We start from the raw sequence: 17677 nt of genomic DNA, 5'->3' as shown, positions 1-17677 counted from the left end.
CATCTTCCTATAAAGTATACAGTTTTTCCAAGTAATAGCTACAGTAGCAATAAATTTAGAGAGTAGAGGAAAATAATTGGGTAGAGCTGTAATCCAACAATTACATGGAGGCATAGATTTCCACTTCTATACAGACTTGTTTGGTAGGAAGTGAGTTATGAATACACAAAGGTGAAGGCAAAGTCAGAGACCTGGGTCAGCAAACAGCTTTTTTTCTTTCTGGTCTGAAAATATTTCCTCCAAGCTCATTGAGGATAGCCCTGATACACAGAAAACCTTGTCAAGGCCCCTCAAACAGTTCTGGTCATAAAAAGCTGAAAGTGAAAGCTACTGTTTAAGGATATTACTCAGTGGTCATGAATTCCTAGCTAGGGACCACCCAGAACCAAAAGGGGACATCAGAACCAACAGGAAAGATGAGTTTACTCAGACCAAGTCTATGAATGCACTAATGACTTGACTGAACTACTACTCAGTTCAAAAGATCAACAATGGTCTCAGAGCATACTGATGCACCATGGTCAGTTGTGAAGGGAAGGAAAGAGAAAACTTGTTATTAATGACAAACTCTGTAAATGATAACATTTAAAAAATACATTATAGACAGATTAAGATTACCCTTTAATAATGTCACTTCACTTACCTATGGTAATGTATTTTGAGTGGGAAAGAAAAAGAATTAGTGTTTGTAGTACACATGATCTGGAATACCCTCATGGGAGGGTGATGTGCATATAAATGTTATATAACCTCTGAGAAGTGGCAGAAATGTAACCTGCCATGGCTAGGTTTCTAAGAAACTTCTAGTTCCTTGTTGTGGCTGTCTGAAAAGTTATACTCTTAAGAGATTAGTCAGGCATTAGGGGATTAGAAGGCCTGTAACCTAGGCTTTACAGGAATTTAAGCCATCTCACCGTTCCTCTCCTAAGTTCAGAGTCTCCTACACGTTGTTTCCAGTTCCTCATCTGCTATAAGACCTCAAGACATCACAGTGGGGCTTTGCCTCCCAGAATTTCAATGAAACTGCACTCAGTATGATTATATGACTCCTATAGTTATCAAATCCAGTGGGCAGTTTCCAACTCTTATCTTATTTTGTAATATTTGACACTATTGATACATCCTGCCTCCTTTCAATTTTATTTTGTTGTTGTTGGGGGAGCTTTTCTGGATTTTCTCAGATAATTCCTTCTCTGTCTTCTCTTCATGGTGTTCTCTCTCTATATATATATATTTTTTTCATTTAAATTCTGGGTTCTGCTGTTAACTGACTCCTAATGCTACATTATATCCAAGGAAATTCCACTTATTCTTGTGGTTTAAGAACTCTCAAATTTCACAACAATGGACAAAAACATTAGGCTGAGGAAAGCAGAAGCAGGGTGGGACTGGGGAGGGAGAGGTCAATGGGGGAAAAAGAGGGAGACATCTGTAATACTTTCAACAATAAAAAATAATTAAAAGACTTAAAAAAAAGAACTCTCAAATTTTATCTTTTCCCTGATTTTCAGATTGTTTTATCCATTTCTTACTAGATATATTCATCTGGATACCTTTCAGCATATCCTAATAATAGTATATCCATAATTAAACTCATCAGTCTTCCTCCTCAGTCTGTACCCCTCAGTATTCCCTATTACACATTTGGAAGTTCTTCACCATACACTTACCATCCAAGTTAGGAAACTGGGAGATCCCCCCCTTCTGCTACACTCAAATCCATGCTCCTAGTTGTCATCAAATTGAACTGGAAGACATATCTGCTCAATGTCTCCAGCTATAGAGCTGCCAGCTGGATTAGAGGACAGAGCTCCCACACATCTTAGCAAATTCTTAAGCTTCACAAAACCTCTTCCCATATCACTGTTGTTAAGAAGGAGAGAGGTCAGGGCACTAGTGAACTGCTCTGTATTGTGATTTCTCAGTTAGAGTTTTAATATGTGAAGGGCTTGTGAAAGGCAATGTACAGATGTGGGCAGTCCTAAGGTAGGGAAGTTACCAAATCTATCCTTAGATTTGCAATCACAGAAGAGGACAAGATCATAGATACAGGGAAGCTGAACAGTATATCCTACTGGTGCAAAGCAGGAAAGCAAAGGGTCTAATACAGTAAAATCAAGAATAAGGAGACCAAAGGAAGAGAAAAGGACACAGAATGATTTCAGAGTTAGCCTCAAATTCTGAATACTTGATATGATCATATATTCCAAATTTACTGAGTACCTACTAGTGCCAGATACTGTAACAGGTGCTATGGATATCAAAATTAACAAGAAAGTTACCAGTCTCTGCTAGAAGGGCTTACAATCTATTAGGTGTTCAAAAATAAAGTTACAATGTAACATAAATGCTGTAACTGGAGTATGTATAAAATGCTGTGGCAACTAGATGGGTGAAAAGAGTTCAGGAGGTTTTACAAAGAAAGTATCATATCAGCAAGGCATTTTAACAGGTAATGTAAAAATTACAGACACATAATATATTTTCCTTCAAGAAAAATACACACTACTAAAAGAAGTACCTCAAAATTTACACTATATATACAGGCCTTCTTTTCCCCTTAAAGGGAGGAAAGAAAAAAGGAAAAAAACGGGAATGTGCTGTTACAAAAGAGTTAGGATATTGCAGAAAAGCTGCTACTATTTTTTTGTTTTGTGTTTTAATCCTCACTTGAGGATACTTTTCCATTTATCTTCAGATAGAATGGGAGGGTGAGAGAGAGAGAGACAGAGAACATTGATGTGAGTGAGACATATCGATTGGTTGCCTCCCGCATCACTCCAACCAGGGCCTGGGACAAACCGCAACCGAGGTACGTGCCCTTGGCCGGAATCGAACCCATGAATCTGGAAGATGGGCCGGCGCTCTAACTGCTAAGCCAAACCGGCCAGGGTACCACTATTGCTTTTGGATACTCTCTGCTAGCAGCCAGTGGAGTAAGAGATAAACAATCCTCTTGCACTACCAAGAGGCTGAGTAGCACCACATCCACCTTTGTCTCATTGTCAATATGTTCTTCTTACTCTTCTTTTCTGCCATCAAATGATGTTCTCTTAATTTGGGGCTTACAGAGCTATCTTTACTTTTATACTGAGAAGTAGTTCTGACCCTAGGAAAGATCTGATTGCATTTCCCAGAATAGGTAGCTTCCCTAATCTTCTCTCCTGATCAATACCCAGCAAGGCATGGGCCCTGACCTCAAAGCCCCCAACTTGGCATGCCTACTGATTTGGGAGGTGAAAGGGTAGCAGAAAGTAAATAAAATTAAAGAGGTGGGGCAAAAATAAATCCTAAAGGACTTTCACACATCCAGGTCTTTCCTTTCTAGGACCTGGGGTCCTTCTGAGGCAAGCTAAGTCTCCCAGTACCTTTAAATGTTCCTTATGTAGCATCGTTTCATTCTCTTTGTCATTCTGTTCATTGTAAAGATGAGGAAACAAAGATACATAAAAATCAAGTATCAATTTCAAAATCAGCCAGTAAAATAGCACAGGCCAGATTTGAATCCAGGCATTCTGGTTGCAGAACTTGTGTTTTAAAATAAAGTGATTCTGTCTTTATAAATTCCATTTTGCCTGAAATAATCAAAGAATAAAAGCTTTTAACCTAGGCCTTGAAACTATGAGTATAAAGAAGTATCCTATAGACTTCCGGTGGTGCAGTTAAACATGGTATCGTGTCCTCCCACAACCACATCAAAGTTACAACTAAACTACAAAACAACCATCATTCAAAACTGCCTGAAATCAAGCTGAATGGAAGTCCTACAACTACAGAATTAAAGCAGCAGCCACAGCCAGACTGGTAGGAGGGGCGGAGGCGCGAGGGGTGGAGGCGCGATGGGCTGGTCCCACACCCACGTGTGGCGGATAAAAATCAGGAGGACACCTTGGCTGGGAAGGTCCTTCCTGAGGACTGAGGGGTCCCCATCCCACACCAGGTGCCCCGCTCGGAGTTCCAGGGCCAGGAAGAGAAGTCCCCATAACTTCTGACTGGAAAAACCAGCGGGAACTGAGGCTCAGGGAGGCTGAAGCAGCTGGAGCCCCAGGCAGCTCCTTAAAGGGCCCGCGCACGGACTTATCGGACTCGCTCCCTCTAAGCTTGGAGGGGAGGCAGCTCGAGGGGCACCAGAGACATACAGGGAAGAACTGAGCTGTTTGGCACTGGAGTGAGGGCTGGAGAGGCGGATTTCTCTGGGACAAACGTGCTGTCAGAGACCTTTGTTCCTTTGGTGAGCCTTTCCCTGGGGCGGCAGACAGCTGCCATATCTGGGACTCCAGCAACCTGGCTCACACTGGTAGCCCCGCCCTGCTGACTCCCTGAGGCCCCGCCCCGCCCCACACAACTTTCAGGCCCACTCCAGCTGTTGCCACTTGCTTTACCATAGGATTGGCCTGTCTTGGATCCTGCTTCAGGTTTTTCCTAAATTCTTTCAGACAAGCAGCATCTGGTGTCAGCTAGCCCCATACCGCTCATTAAGTAATACACAGAAACAAACACAGGGAGGCACCCAAAATGAGGAGACAAAGAAACAAGTCCCAAATGAAAGAAGAGAACAAAACCCCAATAAAACAACTAAGCAAAATGGAAATAAGCAACCTAACAGATGCTGAGTTAGAAATACTGCTTATAAGGATGCTCAATGAACTTAGTGAGAACCTCAGTGAACTTAGGGAGGGCCTCAAGAGCATAAAAAAGGACAAGTCAGAAATGATGGATGCACAGTCAGAAATGAAGGAGGCATTAACTGAAATAAAAAATAATTTACACAGATTCAATAGTAGAGTACGTAAATCCAAGAAGCAAACCATCGATTTGGAATATAAGGAAGCAAAAAACGCCCAATCAGAACAGCAAAAAGAAAAAAGAATCCAAAAAAATGAGGATAGCGTAAGGAGCTTCTGGGACAACTTGAAGCGTGCCAAAATTCACTTCTTGGGGGTGCCAGAAGGAGAAGAGGGAGAACAAGAAATTAAAAACCTATTTGAAACAATAATGGCAGAAAACTTCCCTAACTTGGTGAAGGAAACAGACATACAAGTCCAGGAAGCACAGAGAGTCCCAAATACGATGAACCCCAAGAGGCCCACACCAAGACACATCATCATCAAAATGCAAAAGGTTCAAGACAAAGAGAGAATCTTAAAAGCAGCAAGAGAAATGCAGCTAGTTACCTACAAGGGAGTTCCCATAAGGCTGTCAGCTGATTTCTCAAAAGAAACTTTGCAGGCCAGAAGGGAGTGGCAAGAAATATTCAGAGTGATGAAAAGCAAGAACCTACAACCAAGATGACTCTATCCTGCAAAGCTGTCATTTAGAATCGATGGCCATATAAAGACTTTCCCAGACAAGAAAAAGTTAAAGGAGTTCATCACCACCAAACGGTTAGTATATGAAGTGATGAAGGAGGGTCTTTTTGAAGAAAAAGATAAAATATATGAACAAACAAAATGGCAATAAATACATATCTATCAACAATGGAATCTACAAACAAAATGAAAAGGTAGAACAGAAACATTCTGATAGATACAGAGAACATTTTGTTGGTTGCCAGATGGGAGGGGGTTTGGGGGAATGGGTGACAAAGGTGAGGGATTAAGAAGTACAAATTCATTGCTCGACTGACATACCTCAAAGGGAAAGGGGCCGGGGGGGGGGGGTGGATGGGAAGAAATAAACCAAAGAACTTATATGCATAATCAATGGACACAGACAATAGTGTGGGAAAAGGCGGGAGGGGTGTGGGAGTGGGGAGGAGGGGTTCAATAGGGGAAAAATGAGGAACATCTGTAATACATTCTACATTCAACAATAAAGATTAAAAAAAAGAAGAAGTATCCTATAGACAACCAAAGAAAACTGTTATGTTTTATATTTTTACTACTCTTGAAAGAAACATAAATTATGGAATAAACACCAATGAATTCATGCAGAGTTTAGGAAAGTAACTAAATGATCTTATAGCATTCTATGTATAATTCTATTATGATACATATTCATCACACTGTAGCAGGTATTTAGATATTTGTGTTATGTTGTATTAATTATCATGATAGTTTTACAATTTAATCAATCTTTGGGAAGATACTAAAAATGAAGGAATAATTTGTAGTAAGTAACAACACCCAAAAATCCTCCTTGGGGGTGTATGCGACTATATTTCATGAACTATTCCTTAAACCTCATCTGTGTATGTAGACATCCAGAAAATTAGCCCCACCTAGTGGATCATAGTAGTACCACAAATTCAGACCTTTGAGAACATGAAATTGTCAGAAAAGTGTACATTATCTTGACTGACAAAAACTAAGAAATTTATAACAACTATCATTGGTAAGAAAACATTTTCACATACTGTTGATGACTGTACAAAATGGTGCAACTTTTCTGGAAATAAAGGTGCAAAAACAATCAAAATTGTGAACATAACATTCTATTCAAAATTTCACTTCTAGAAATTTAAAAAAATTTAATTTTAAATTGCAGTTGACATGCAATATTATATTAGTTTCAGGTATACAACCTAGTGATTAGACATTTATATAATTTAAGAAGTGAACACTCTGATAAGTCTAGTACTCATCAGACACCATACATAGTTACTACAATAATATTGACTATATTCCTGATGCTGTTCTTGATATTCCTGTGACTGTTTTTAAACAGGCAATTTGTACATCTTATTTACCTATTAGAAATATGCAAGTTAACAAATATGTATGTAATAAGGTTATTTACTACAGCATTGCTCTAGGTAGTGAAAAATTAGAAACAACCTAAATATCTATGTGGATACAGCAAATACTACTTAACAACAATGACAGCAGCTAATAGTTATTGCAAGTGCTTAATATGTGCTAGGCACCATTCTTAGTCTGGCTTTAAAGTCACTATGCTGTACATTTTAGAAAAAAAGTATATATCCTCATATAAAAGAATGTACAATACATATAATTAAATGAAAAAACTCAAGCTTAGAAGAACTATATAGTATTACATGAATTTTAAAAATATATACTTGCACATGTATAGGAAGAAGTCTAAAAGGCTAATGATCAAACTGTAAACAATGCTTACCTCTGAAGATTAGGATGAGTTTGAGGAGAAAGGAGATGACTTCTTACTTTATGCACTTTTGTACTACTTAAAATTTTCACATTAAGTACATACCACATTCATATTTAAAAAGTAAATTAACTGGAGTCTTTAACAATTAATTAAAGAAAAACTTTTAAAAGCAGGAATGGGTAACCTACTACATGTTAAGGCTAAGTGCAGAGTTAATGAAAGCACATGAAAATATTTATTTGGGGCAAAACACATACACACACACACACACACATACACACACACTGAAGTACATTCAAGGTGATTAAAACTCTTTAAGAAATTCTGGGTAAGTGAAGTTTATAACCAGTAACTTCCTGAGAAAGATGGCAGGTCGAACATGCACATCTAATTTTAATTCTACTCCCTCCCTTCCACCAAATTCTGCTAAAACTATAGAATAAAGAATTTTTAAAGATAAAACTCCCAACAATGATAAAAATAGAAAATAAAACAATAGTAATAAATTTTTGGAAGCTGGAAGCAAATGGACAAATGGTAGAAGGCCTAAACCTCAGCCAGCACTGGATAAGCTGAGAACTAACCCAATTTCTAAAAGTTCAGCAGTTCTGCAGAGAAGACTGATTACTTATTTTGTGCTCCTATTCCATGAAAAATTTTGTCATATTGTAAAATAATAACATTGTTCTGTATAGAATTTAATGTAAAATAGTGAAGAGTAAGTAAAGGCCTGATTTAACTGGACCAAGAAACATTTACTTTGAGGGATCTTCAATATGAGATATAAAAAGACTCAAGTACTAATTTTGTAGTAAGAATAAAAACTTTCTTAGTCAACAATTACCTTATAAAAATACTCAGTTATATGTTATAAGTAAACCTTGAGGTAAAAGGATTTTTATTTAAAATGATATAATGTGTTGAGTGAGAATATAGGCTACTATTATCTATTTTTTGCTGTGTTCTTTACCCAGAGCAACAATGCTTTTTCCACTACTTTACCTTTCTTGTACAGATGCAGCATTTTAAAAAGCAAAAATTAAGCAAATACTTAAAGGTTGGCACTTCCTCTGAGAAAGAAGAAATCAGGATGGGGTTGGGCTCTTCAGAAAAGTAGCATGGCACCTGCCTATAATATTGTGCTTTAATAATAATGCAGTTTGTAGCCACAATAACCATGTAACAACTTCCAATAGAGTGATTTCTCATTGCTTCTAGATAGAAAAATAGTAAAAGCAATTCTTTCCCCAGTAAATATAGGACAATATACACATTTAAACCTAAATATATTTAAAACCCATTTAACAAAATTACCTGATCCATCAATATAATAAAACTACTATATGGGTGAAGTCTAGCAAATACGTAACACGATAGAATTAAATCCTCTAGCAATTAAAAAGTAATGATACGTTATTATAATGAATATTTTCTGTTATGTGATTCTTTTTTTTTTAATCACTTACAAAGACTAAGTAAAAGTTTGAGAACAAAGAAATCCATCTAGAATTGGTCAAAAGTCTAAGTGTATTATGATGATTTTTTCTGTTTTATTCCAGATTGTCACAGGAACTGATAACAGTATCATGAAACAATGAAAATTCTCATATTCAAATAACTGTATTCAAATAACTGTTAACTGATTTTATTTAGTTAACTTTGAGACATGATTATTCAATATAACTTTTGTAAATCATAACCTTAAAAACTTATTAAAATGAATAAATATAATGCACTTGAGGAAACTGATTACAAGGCCACCATCAATATCTCACAGAGAACATAACTATACCTTACCCAGTATCTAAGGATGCCTTCAAATTTAGAATGAATTATTCAAAGTTTTTAAAGTTTATTTGAAAATTAAAAGGCTGAAGCCACTGCTAACAAAATCAGACATGTATAAACATCATTTATGGTTCCATGCTATTTTAATCTACCCTTATTACAAAGCAAAAGGTGACCCAGTTGGATTATACACAGGTACAATAAAAGAAAGAAGCCAGGTGGTATCTAAGAAATTAATAAAGAGAGTCGGGGGAATAAGACCAGAGGCAGAGATAAGTATGGATCAGAAAGCCAAAATAATATAATTATCCTCTACATCTTAAGAAGTGGATTGCCCAGAATTTTAAGGATTACTGAGAAAACAGATGTAGATAAGAATTCACCACTTTACTGGAAATGATCAATCCAAGATAGGGATTCTCTGAAAAGCAATAAAACATTTGCTAATTTATCAAACTCTTTCTAGATAAGAGTGCATACACACATCTGAAGAAGTAGAGGGCCCAGAAAAGTGACTAGAGCCCAACTTTTACTTTAGCTCATTCTACAATTCCTTCCCTGCTAAAATAGAAAACTGTTTATAGTTCATTCTACAAACATTTAATGAGTGTTTATTTTCCCAGATATTTTGTTGATGAAAGAGGTTACCAAAGTGAGTAAGACATAGTCCTTGTCCTTGAGAACTTATAGCCTAAAGGGAAAGACAAGTACCTACGTAGACAGCTAAGATAATGTGGCCCATGCAGTGACACACAATGTGCTCTAAAAATGAAGAGGTCACTCACTCAGCCCAGCCCAGAAATATGTTAGGGAGTTAGGGTTATTATACTGAATAAAAGGATACCTGAATGATATCTTAAAAGAAAATGGTAAGGTAAATAACAGGGAAAGAATGTTCAAGACAAGGAACAAATAGTAGGAGCAATGGACTGAGCAGGAAACAGTTTGATGTGTGGTAAAAGGGGTGAGGTTTAGGGTACCACAAGTAGATTATATTAAAATGTAAGGATAGAGCCCTGGCCAGTTTGGCTCAGTAGTTTGGGCATCAGCCCATGGACCAAAGAGTCACGGGTTCAATTCTGGTCAAGGGCATGTATTGTAACTCGGTTGCAGTTTGGTCCCTGGCCCTGGTTGGGGTTGTACAAGAGGCAACCAATTGATGTCTCTCTCTCTGTCTCCCCCACCCCCCACTCTATCTGAAGATACATGGAAAAATATCTTCGGGTAAGGATTTAAAAAAAAAACTAAGGATAGAGATGATGTTGGAAGAGGAGGCTGATGACGTCAAGACCAGATTACAAAGAAATTGGAATGCCATTCAAAAATTCTTAAACTTTATCTTGAAGGTCATGGGGACCCACTGTAAGTAGGAGAATGACAGAATCACATTTTACATTAGTCACTCTGCCAATACTGTGGTGAATAAATCTAAAAGTGGCAAGACTGGAAGTGGAGAGATCAGTTAGGAGACTACTGCAGGCAAGAAATAATAAGGTCCTGAACTAACAAGTAACCTTTAAATAAAATCCCCTTTGCTGTTGTACCATTAATCTAGGATGATTACAGTGTAGCAGAACAATAAAAACCTGATGCAAATATATATGTATATATAAATATTATATAAAATATGTATAAATATTTGCAAAATATATGCAAAATATTTATAAATCACAGATATTTTTATATATTCTTACAAATAAATGCTTTCTGCTATTACATTACATTACAGATTATCTTTTTCTACATTAATCAAAAAGGACAAAGGAATTTACAAAACAAAAAGGAAAATGAAAGCTAAAATTCAAAGCATTCTATTTATCTTAGAACTAGCAATAATTGTTACCAAATGAGTTATTTTACAAAAAAATTAAATGTTGCTAGAAATGAAAATTTAGCGGAAAATTATTTAAAATATATCCTATAAAATATCTAAAATCAAGAACATTATCAAATTTCCTAGAATAATTTAAGATACCAATAAAGAAAATCTAGAATACTAAATCTACATAACTTAAAACCAATAAAATAACTTAGTAAAGCCAATAACATGATCTTACTCTTAACTTACTGTGAACCAACCTTGCCATGTATACCATTTAATATTCATAAACCTTAGTTAAGTAGGACCATTATATTCATTTTACAGATGAGAAAATGAAATCTCAGGTAAATTTACTTGCCTAATAACAAAATTTACTTTAAAGTTTGTCTGCTTTTAGAGATGCTTATTTAAAGGCATTAGTTGCCATATGTAAATAAAACTATGTAAGGATTCCATAAGAATATTTCGTTTCACAAATGCAGAACTTCGTATCAGAAAGCCAAGATTATGTTTGGGCAATTCAGTGAAAACTTTCAGGTCAAAGAGAACTTGGTTTAAACATAGACTACTCTTTACCAGCTGAGGGAATTTGAGTAACTTCTCTGAGCTTCAACAAGTTTAAAACAGTTTATAAGGTTTCAAAGGATTCTTGGCAAAATCAATAGTAGCTAGTTCTATTATTCATAAATATTTTAAAAATTGTATAAATAAACTAATATAGTACATTTAAAATTGAAGTAAAATTTTTTAAAGAATAGAATACCCTTATTCCCTGCTAGGAATGTTGCTTTAGCCACAATAGTTATACATATATATATACACACACACTGTTTAGAATACAATACCTAGCTCATAAAAATATACAGTCAATTCTTGTCTAACTGGTTTGTAATTAATCTATGATTAAAGTAACATGGGAAACCTACCTTTCCCTTCCTTACTAGAGAGAAGCTGGTTAAGAAACTATAATACCCAACCTCTTGACTACACTGTAGCTCCCAAATCCCTATCACAGCATTTCTACTTGTTCAGGCCCCAGGCTTCCCCAAGTGTTCTGGTTCCTGCCTTGGCTCTTCAAATTCCACTGCTAGAAAAAAGTTGGAAGAGGATTAGAAGAATCAGTACTTGCTACCTCATTACTGAGTTCCCTAGAAAATTATTTCTTTCTGGATTATTTGTGACTTGATCTTCACTCCCCCCTAACTCCTCCAGTTAACCCAGTTAATTAATAACTGACTATATTGAGAAAGTATAACTTAGAAATCTATAACAACTTGAAACTATTTTATTTCATTTTTTAAAAAACTGCTTTGCCAAGGAAAATAAAGTCTTATCATTATATAATCATTTTGAGTTTTTTTGTCAGCTTAATAATTTAATATTAAGTATAATGTTTAGTATTATAGTTTAGCATTTTAATAGTTAAAGTTAGTGATGTCATAATTAAATAATATATCCCAGATAAACAGTCCCCAAGGCCCAAATTAACATTAATAATGCTATGTAACTGTTAATATATATTATAAAAATACTAGAAAAATTACCTTGGTGTTCTTCTAAATCCATGTCAAGTTGTCTAATTTCTTCATTAAATTGATTTATTTTTTCCTTTATATCTGTTAACCTATTGGAAATATTATTTAATGAATTTATGGTAGATAATATAGGTTATTCAGTAAAAATATTTAATGATGATAGAAAATCTTGTCTTTTCTAAGCTGTATAAACAATATCTAGAAGTAATATGCCTTATAAATTTAGAAAGAAAAATTTTTTCTAGATCTTTTTTCATGATTCATATTTGGACTGCAAGTATATTCTGAAAATGTTAGGTTGCCTGACTTCAAGAGCAGACTCTTGCCCAAATTTCTTTCTTTCTTTTTTTTTAATCCTCACCCAAGGACATTGTTTTGTTTTGCATTTATCTTCAGAGAGAGTAGGAGGCAGAGAGAGAGAGAGAAACATCAATGTGAGAGAGACACATCGAGTGGCTGCCACCCACACAACCCCAAGTGGGGCCAGAGACAAACTGCAACCAAGGTACGTGCCCTCAGTGAGAACTGAACCCAGGACTCTCTGGTCCATGGTCCGATGCTCTAACTGCTGAGCCAAACTGGCCAGGGCTTGCCCAGATTTATTTGAACTTGACTTAAAACATTAAGGAAGTGAAAAGTAATGTTCCTTTTGTAGGTTTGTATAAACTAAACTAAACTGGCAAATTAGTCTCAAAAATTAAAAAATAAGAGAAAATTTGCCATTGATGGAAGATTAAATTCTAGCATAAAGCAGTTGTACTTATAAAGCTATAGTAATCATAAGTGTAGTAATGGAATAAAACTGTGAGTCCAAAAATAAGACCTTGTACCTATATATAATTGATTTTTGACAAAGGTACAAGACAATTAAATGGGAATAGAATATTAAATAATATTTTTTAAAAGAATATTTCAATAATTGGTGCTGGGACAACTGGTCATGCACAACCAAACAATAAAATTGGACTCCTACTTTACACCATATATAAAAGTTAACTCAAAATGGATCATACATCTAAATGTAAGAGCTAAACTATAAAACTCAGAATAGAATATAAGCATACATTTTATGACACTGGATTAGGCACTGGTTTCCTAGATATGACACCAAAGCACAAGCAACAAAAGCAAAAAAAATAGACATCATCAAAATGTAAAACTTTTGCGCTTCAAAGGGTACTATCAAGAAAGTAAAAGACACCTAGCCAAAGTGGCTCAATTTGTTGAGTATCATTCTGTGCGCTGAAGCATTGCCGGTTTGATTTCCGGTCAGGGCACAAACCTGGGTTTCAGGTTCGATTCCGGTTGGGGCACCTACAGAAGGCAATCAATCAATATTTCTCTCTCACACTGATCTTTCCTTTATCTGTCTGTCTGTCTGTCTGTCTGTGTCTCTCTCTCTCTTTCCCTTCCTATCTTTAAGTATGTCTCGGATGAAGATGAAAAAGAAACAAAAATTAAAACGAGAAAGTGAAAGTGAAAATATCATCCACAGATTGTGACAAAAAATTTGCAAATAATTTATCTATTAAAAGGTTTGTATCTAGAATAAGTGAAAAACTTACAATTCAATAAAGATAACTCAATAAAAATGGGCAAATAATCTGAACAGACATTTCTCCAAAGAAGATATTCATAAGGCCAAAAAGTATAGGAAAAGAAGCTCTCAACATCATCAGTCATCAGGAAAATGCAAATTAAAACCATACCATTTCACACCCACTAGGATGACTATAATAAAAAAAGAGATAATAACAAATGTTGGTGAGGACATGGAGAAATTATAACCCTCACACACTGCTGGTAGAAGTCTAAAATGGTGCAGCTTCACTGGAAAATAGTCTGTCATTTCATCAAAAAAGTAAATATAGAGGTACTATATGAGCCATCAATTCAACTCCTAGGTGTATACCCAGGGGAAGTGAAAACATATGTCCACACAAAAACTTGCACATAAATTTCATACCAGCATGACCACAGACAAAAAATGAAAACAGTCTAAATGTCCATCAATGAATAAACAAAATAAGTATGATATATCCTCTGAATTATATGCTTTAAATATGTGAATTGTATAAAATATATTTAAAGTTGAAAATGATCAAAAGTTGCATGAAGATTACCAATGCGAACCACACACACACAAAATACTGTAGCAATATGCACCTCTTATACACTTAGACTATAACTTAAAAGATGAAAAAGGGATGCAAAATGTCCTAGCATAAATGTACTTACTGTCGCTCCATACTGGCTATTTCCTGATTATCTTCTTTAACCTATAAAAGAAAGGCATACAAAGAAAATAGTATTTAAAGAATTACTCATTGTTAGGCTATCTAAAAAAGAATTTTCTTCTAAGGTATGTTGTACTAAAATGTCAAATCTTATCTCTGTCTTGAAACTTACTTAAAATTCAACCTTTGAAGTTAAAAGGACATCATTAAGGAACTATTTACAAATTTTTTATTTCTTCCTGAAAGGAAGGGTGGTGACATTATCTCCATACTAATCCACATAGCACCGTGAGGTTAACACGTCTTCAGGACTGGATCAGTTTACATAAACATCTAGGATATAAACCCCCAACACACAAGGTAGAGTTCACAGATTTAGCAATCTCACCACATTTTATTTCAGATAAACAATAAATAAATTTTATGGTACATATATATCATGTAATACGAAATACACTTATTCTTTGCTTATCTGAAATTCAAATTTTTTGTATTTTATCTGGTAATCCTACCCCAAGATCACTCCTCCCTTGCCGCCAACGATCTCTTTCCAAGGAACTTCAGAGATTCTAGATTTTAATCAGTTTTTTAAAAATATTTTTCTTTATTGATTTTAGAGAGAGGAAGAGAGAGAGAGAGAGAGAGAGAGAGAGAGAAACACTGATGAGAGAGAACATCAATTGGCTGCCTCTTGCACACCCCTCACTGGGGATTTGGCCCACAACCTGGGCATGTGCCCTGACAGGGAATCGAACCGGTGACCCCTTGGTGCATAGGTCGATGCTCAACCACTGAGCCACACCAGCCAGGTGATTTTAATATCTTTATAGAATTATTCCAATACTTAAACAGTTCCTGAGTTAATCCCTGAAGTTATTTCAAACCCATCAGATTTAATCTAAGACCAAAAAGGAGTCACATTTGCAGGTTCCTGACTAGAGCCGTGCCAAAATATATATGCAGTTCTCTTAAGGGTCCCTATAGTTAGGGTATCTCATGATAGAATATAGGTTAATTATAACTTAGTACTAAATTAAAGACAGCCTTGGGGTAGTAAGGAAGCCAGTGAATACATGTGACATGATCTTATGACATATTGTGGTTTTATAGGAGATTTTATCTATATCTATCTATCTATCTATCTATCTATCTATCTATCTATCTATCTATCTATCATCTTCATACAAGGACAAGCTTGAGGAGGCGGGGAGAGACATGAATTGGTTGCCTTCTGTATGTGCCCCAACTACTGATCAATCCACAACCCAGGTATGTGCCCTGACCAGGAATTGGACCTGTAATCTTTCAGTGCACAGGACAATGCTTAAGCAACTGAGCCACTCTGGCCAGACGGATTTCATAGATTTTAAATACATTCACAAAAGTCATTAGCAGTAGGGCACTTCATTTTCTAAATATGTAGCCCCAAACAAATGATGGAACAGATCTTCAATAAGATTCTTTAATTATTTACTAACTAATAAGGAAGAGTTTTGTTTTCCACATAAGAATCCAAAACATGAAAAATACGATCAAAATATGCATGAACACCATATAAAATTAGGATTTAAGTCAAAAAACAGTTTATGTGAGAAATTATTATTACTAGATTTTCTTGGTCAAGTAATTCATATTGATCTAGGTGAAGCTCACTTTTCACTGTTTTTTAAAAACAATAAACTTATTGGATTTCTGTTCAATTCATATACCCTAAATAAAATAAACACATTTATCAAATCCTGACATATTAAAGTTAAGTGTTTGTTTTCCTACCTGCTTAAGTAATCTTTCTCTCTCTTCCATTGGCGATCCCATGCTTTTGTCTTCTGCAACCATTTGATCTCGATGGGACTCCAACTCGTCAAGTTTTTCATGCAGCAACAGAGCCTCCTGTTTTAACTGGGAGTGTGCTATTTCCTGAAGGAAACAAAAGAAGGAAAATTAATTATTTCATCAGAAACTATTTCAAATAGGTTTCAGTTTATAAGAATAAGGACAAATTTAAACCACCAGCATCTATAAATAAAGATCTCAAGTATCTATGGTACTCAATAATGCCACGAAGCACATTTCTAAACTGGAAGGATAAAAATATACCCCAATGTACTTTCATTAGCTATTGTCAGTCTAAGACTCACAAGAAGATAGTAGACTTACATTATTTTATTTTCTAAATATAAGACCTGAACAGAGATAAGGACATCTCTACTAATGGGGAGATAATAAAGAAAATGTCACAATGTATGTACAATGTTAACTACAATATCAAATTCAAAGAACAAACCGTTCTCTAGAGGTAAGATATTTTCCTCTGAATAGGTCATATATATACTTTCTTACAATGTTATGGGTTGAATTGAATCCTCCTAAAAGATATATTGAAGTCCTAATCTCTAGTAACTGTAAATGTGACCTAATTTAAAAATGGGATTTTGCAGATTTGTCAAGTTAAAATATGATCATTAGGGTGGACCTTAATCCAGTATGAGATTTGTGTTCTTATAAGAGACAGGAGGTAAGACATACACACACAAGGAGAATGCCATGTGATGAAACAGGCTCAGATTGAAACGATGCAGCTCCAGGTGATGAAGCTAGTATGGAAGGATTCTACCCAGTCTCAGAGGGAGCATGGCTCTGTGGACACCTTGATATTAGACTTCTAGCACCCAGAACTATGAGAAATTTTTTTTTTTTTTTTTTTTTTATCCTCACCCGAGGATATTTTTCCATTTTTTTGTACAGATAGAGTGGAAGGGAGGGAGAGGAAGAGAGAGAGAAACATCGACGTGAAGGGACACATCGAGTGGCTGCCACCCGCACGACCAACCAGGGCCGGGGACAAACTGCAACCGAGGTACGTGCCCTTAGCGGGAACTGAACCCGGGTCTCTCAGGACCGCAGGCCGACGCTCTAACCGCTGAGCCAAACTGGCCAGGGCAGAAATTTTGTTTTTTTAAACAACCCAGGAGCACTAAGAAACTAATACAAATAGAATAGTTCTGTCACAAAGACAAAGGGGTATGGTAATTTTATTACATGACCAAAATAGCATCTGAATGACACCTGAAGCTATTATTTATTGATTACTTGTTCTGTGCCAGGAACTGTACTCCATGGTCTTTATACACTATCTCTAATACTCAAAGCAACTCTATTAGATAGTACTATCATCTTTGTTTTATAAATGAGGAAACTGAGGATTTGTGGTATAAATAATTTTTCTA

The 17677-nt window shown here is 35.6% G+C and overlaps 1 protein-coding gene across 2 annotated transcripts in view; it reads right to left on the bottom strand.

Moving 5' to 3' along the window:
• Positions 1-17677, bottom strand: part of IFT74 (intraflagellar transport 74) — a 106481-nt gene that overhangs the window by 37991 nt on the left and 50813 nt on the right. For both annotated transcript variants that reach the window (XM_036261026.1, XM_036261027.1), the window contains 3 exons: positions 16224-16367; positions 14452-14492; positions 12223-12302 (listed from right to left, as the gene is read on the bottom strand). In XM_036261026.1, coding sequence (XP_036116919.1) covers positions 12223-12302; positions 14452-14492; positions 16224-16367 — 265 coding nt within the window. The remainder of the gene's footprint in view (positions 1-12222; positions 12303-14451; positions 14493-16223; positions 16368-17677) is intronic.

Source organism: Molossus molossus, unplaced genomic scaffold (genome assembly GCF_014108415.1).
Source record: "Molossus molossus isolate mMolMol1 unplaced genomic scaffold, mMolMol1.p scaffold_m16_p_14, whole genome shotgun sequence".
Lineage (NCBI taxonomy): Eukaryota > Metazoa > Chordata > Mammalia > Chiroptera > Molossidae > Molossus > Molossus molossus.
The sequence above is the reverse complement of the archived record's forward strand: the minus strand, read 5'-3'. Positions and strand labels throughout refer to the sequence as shown.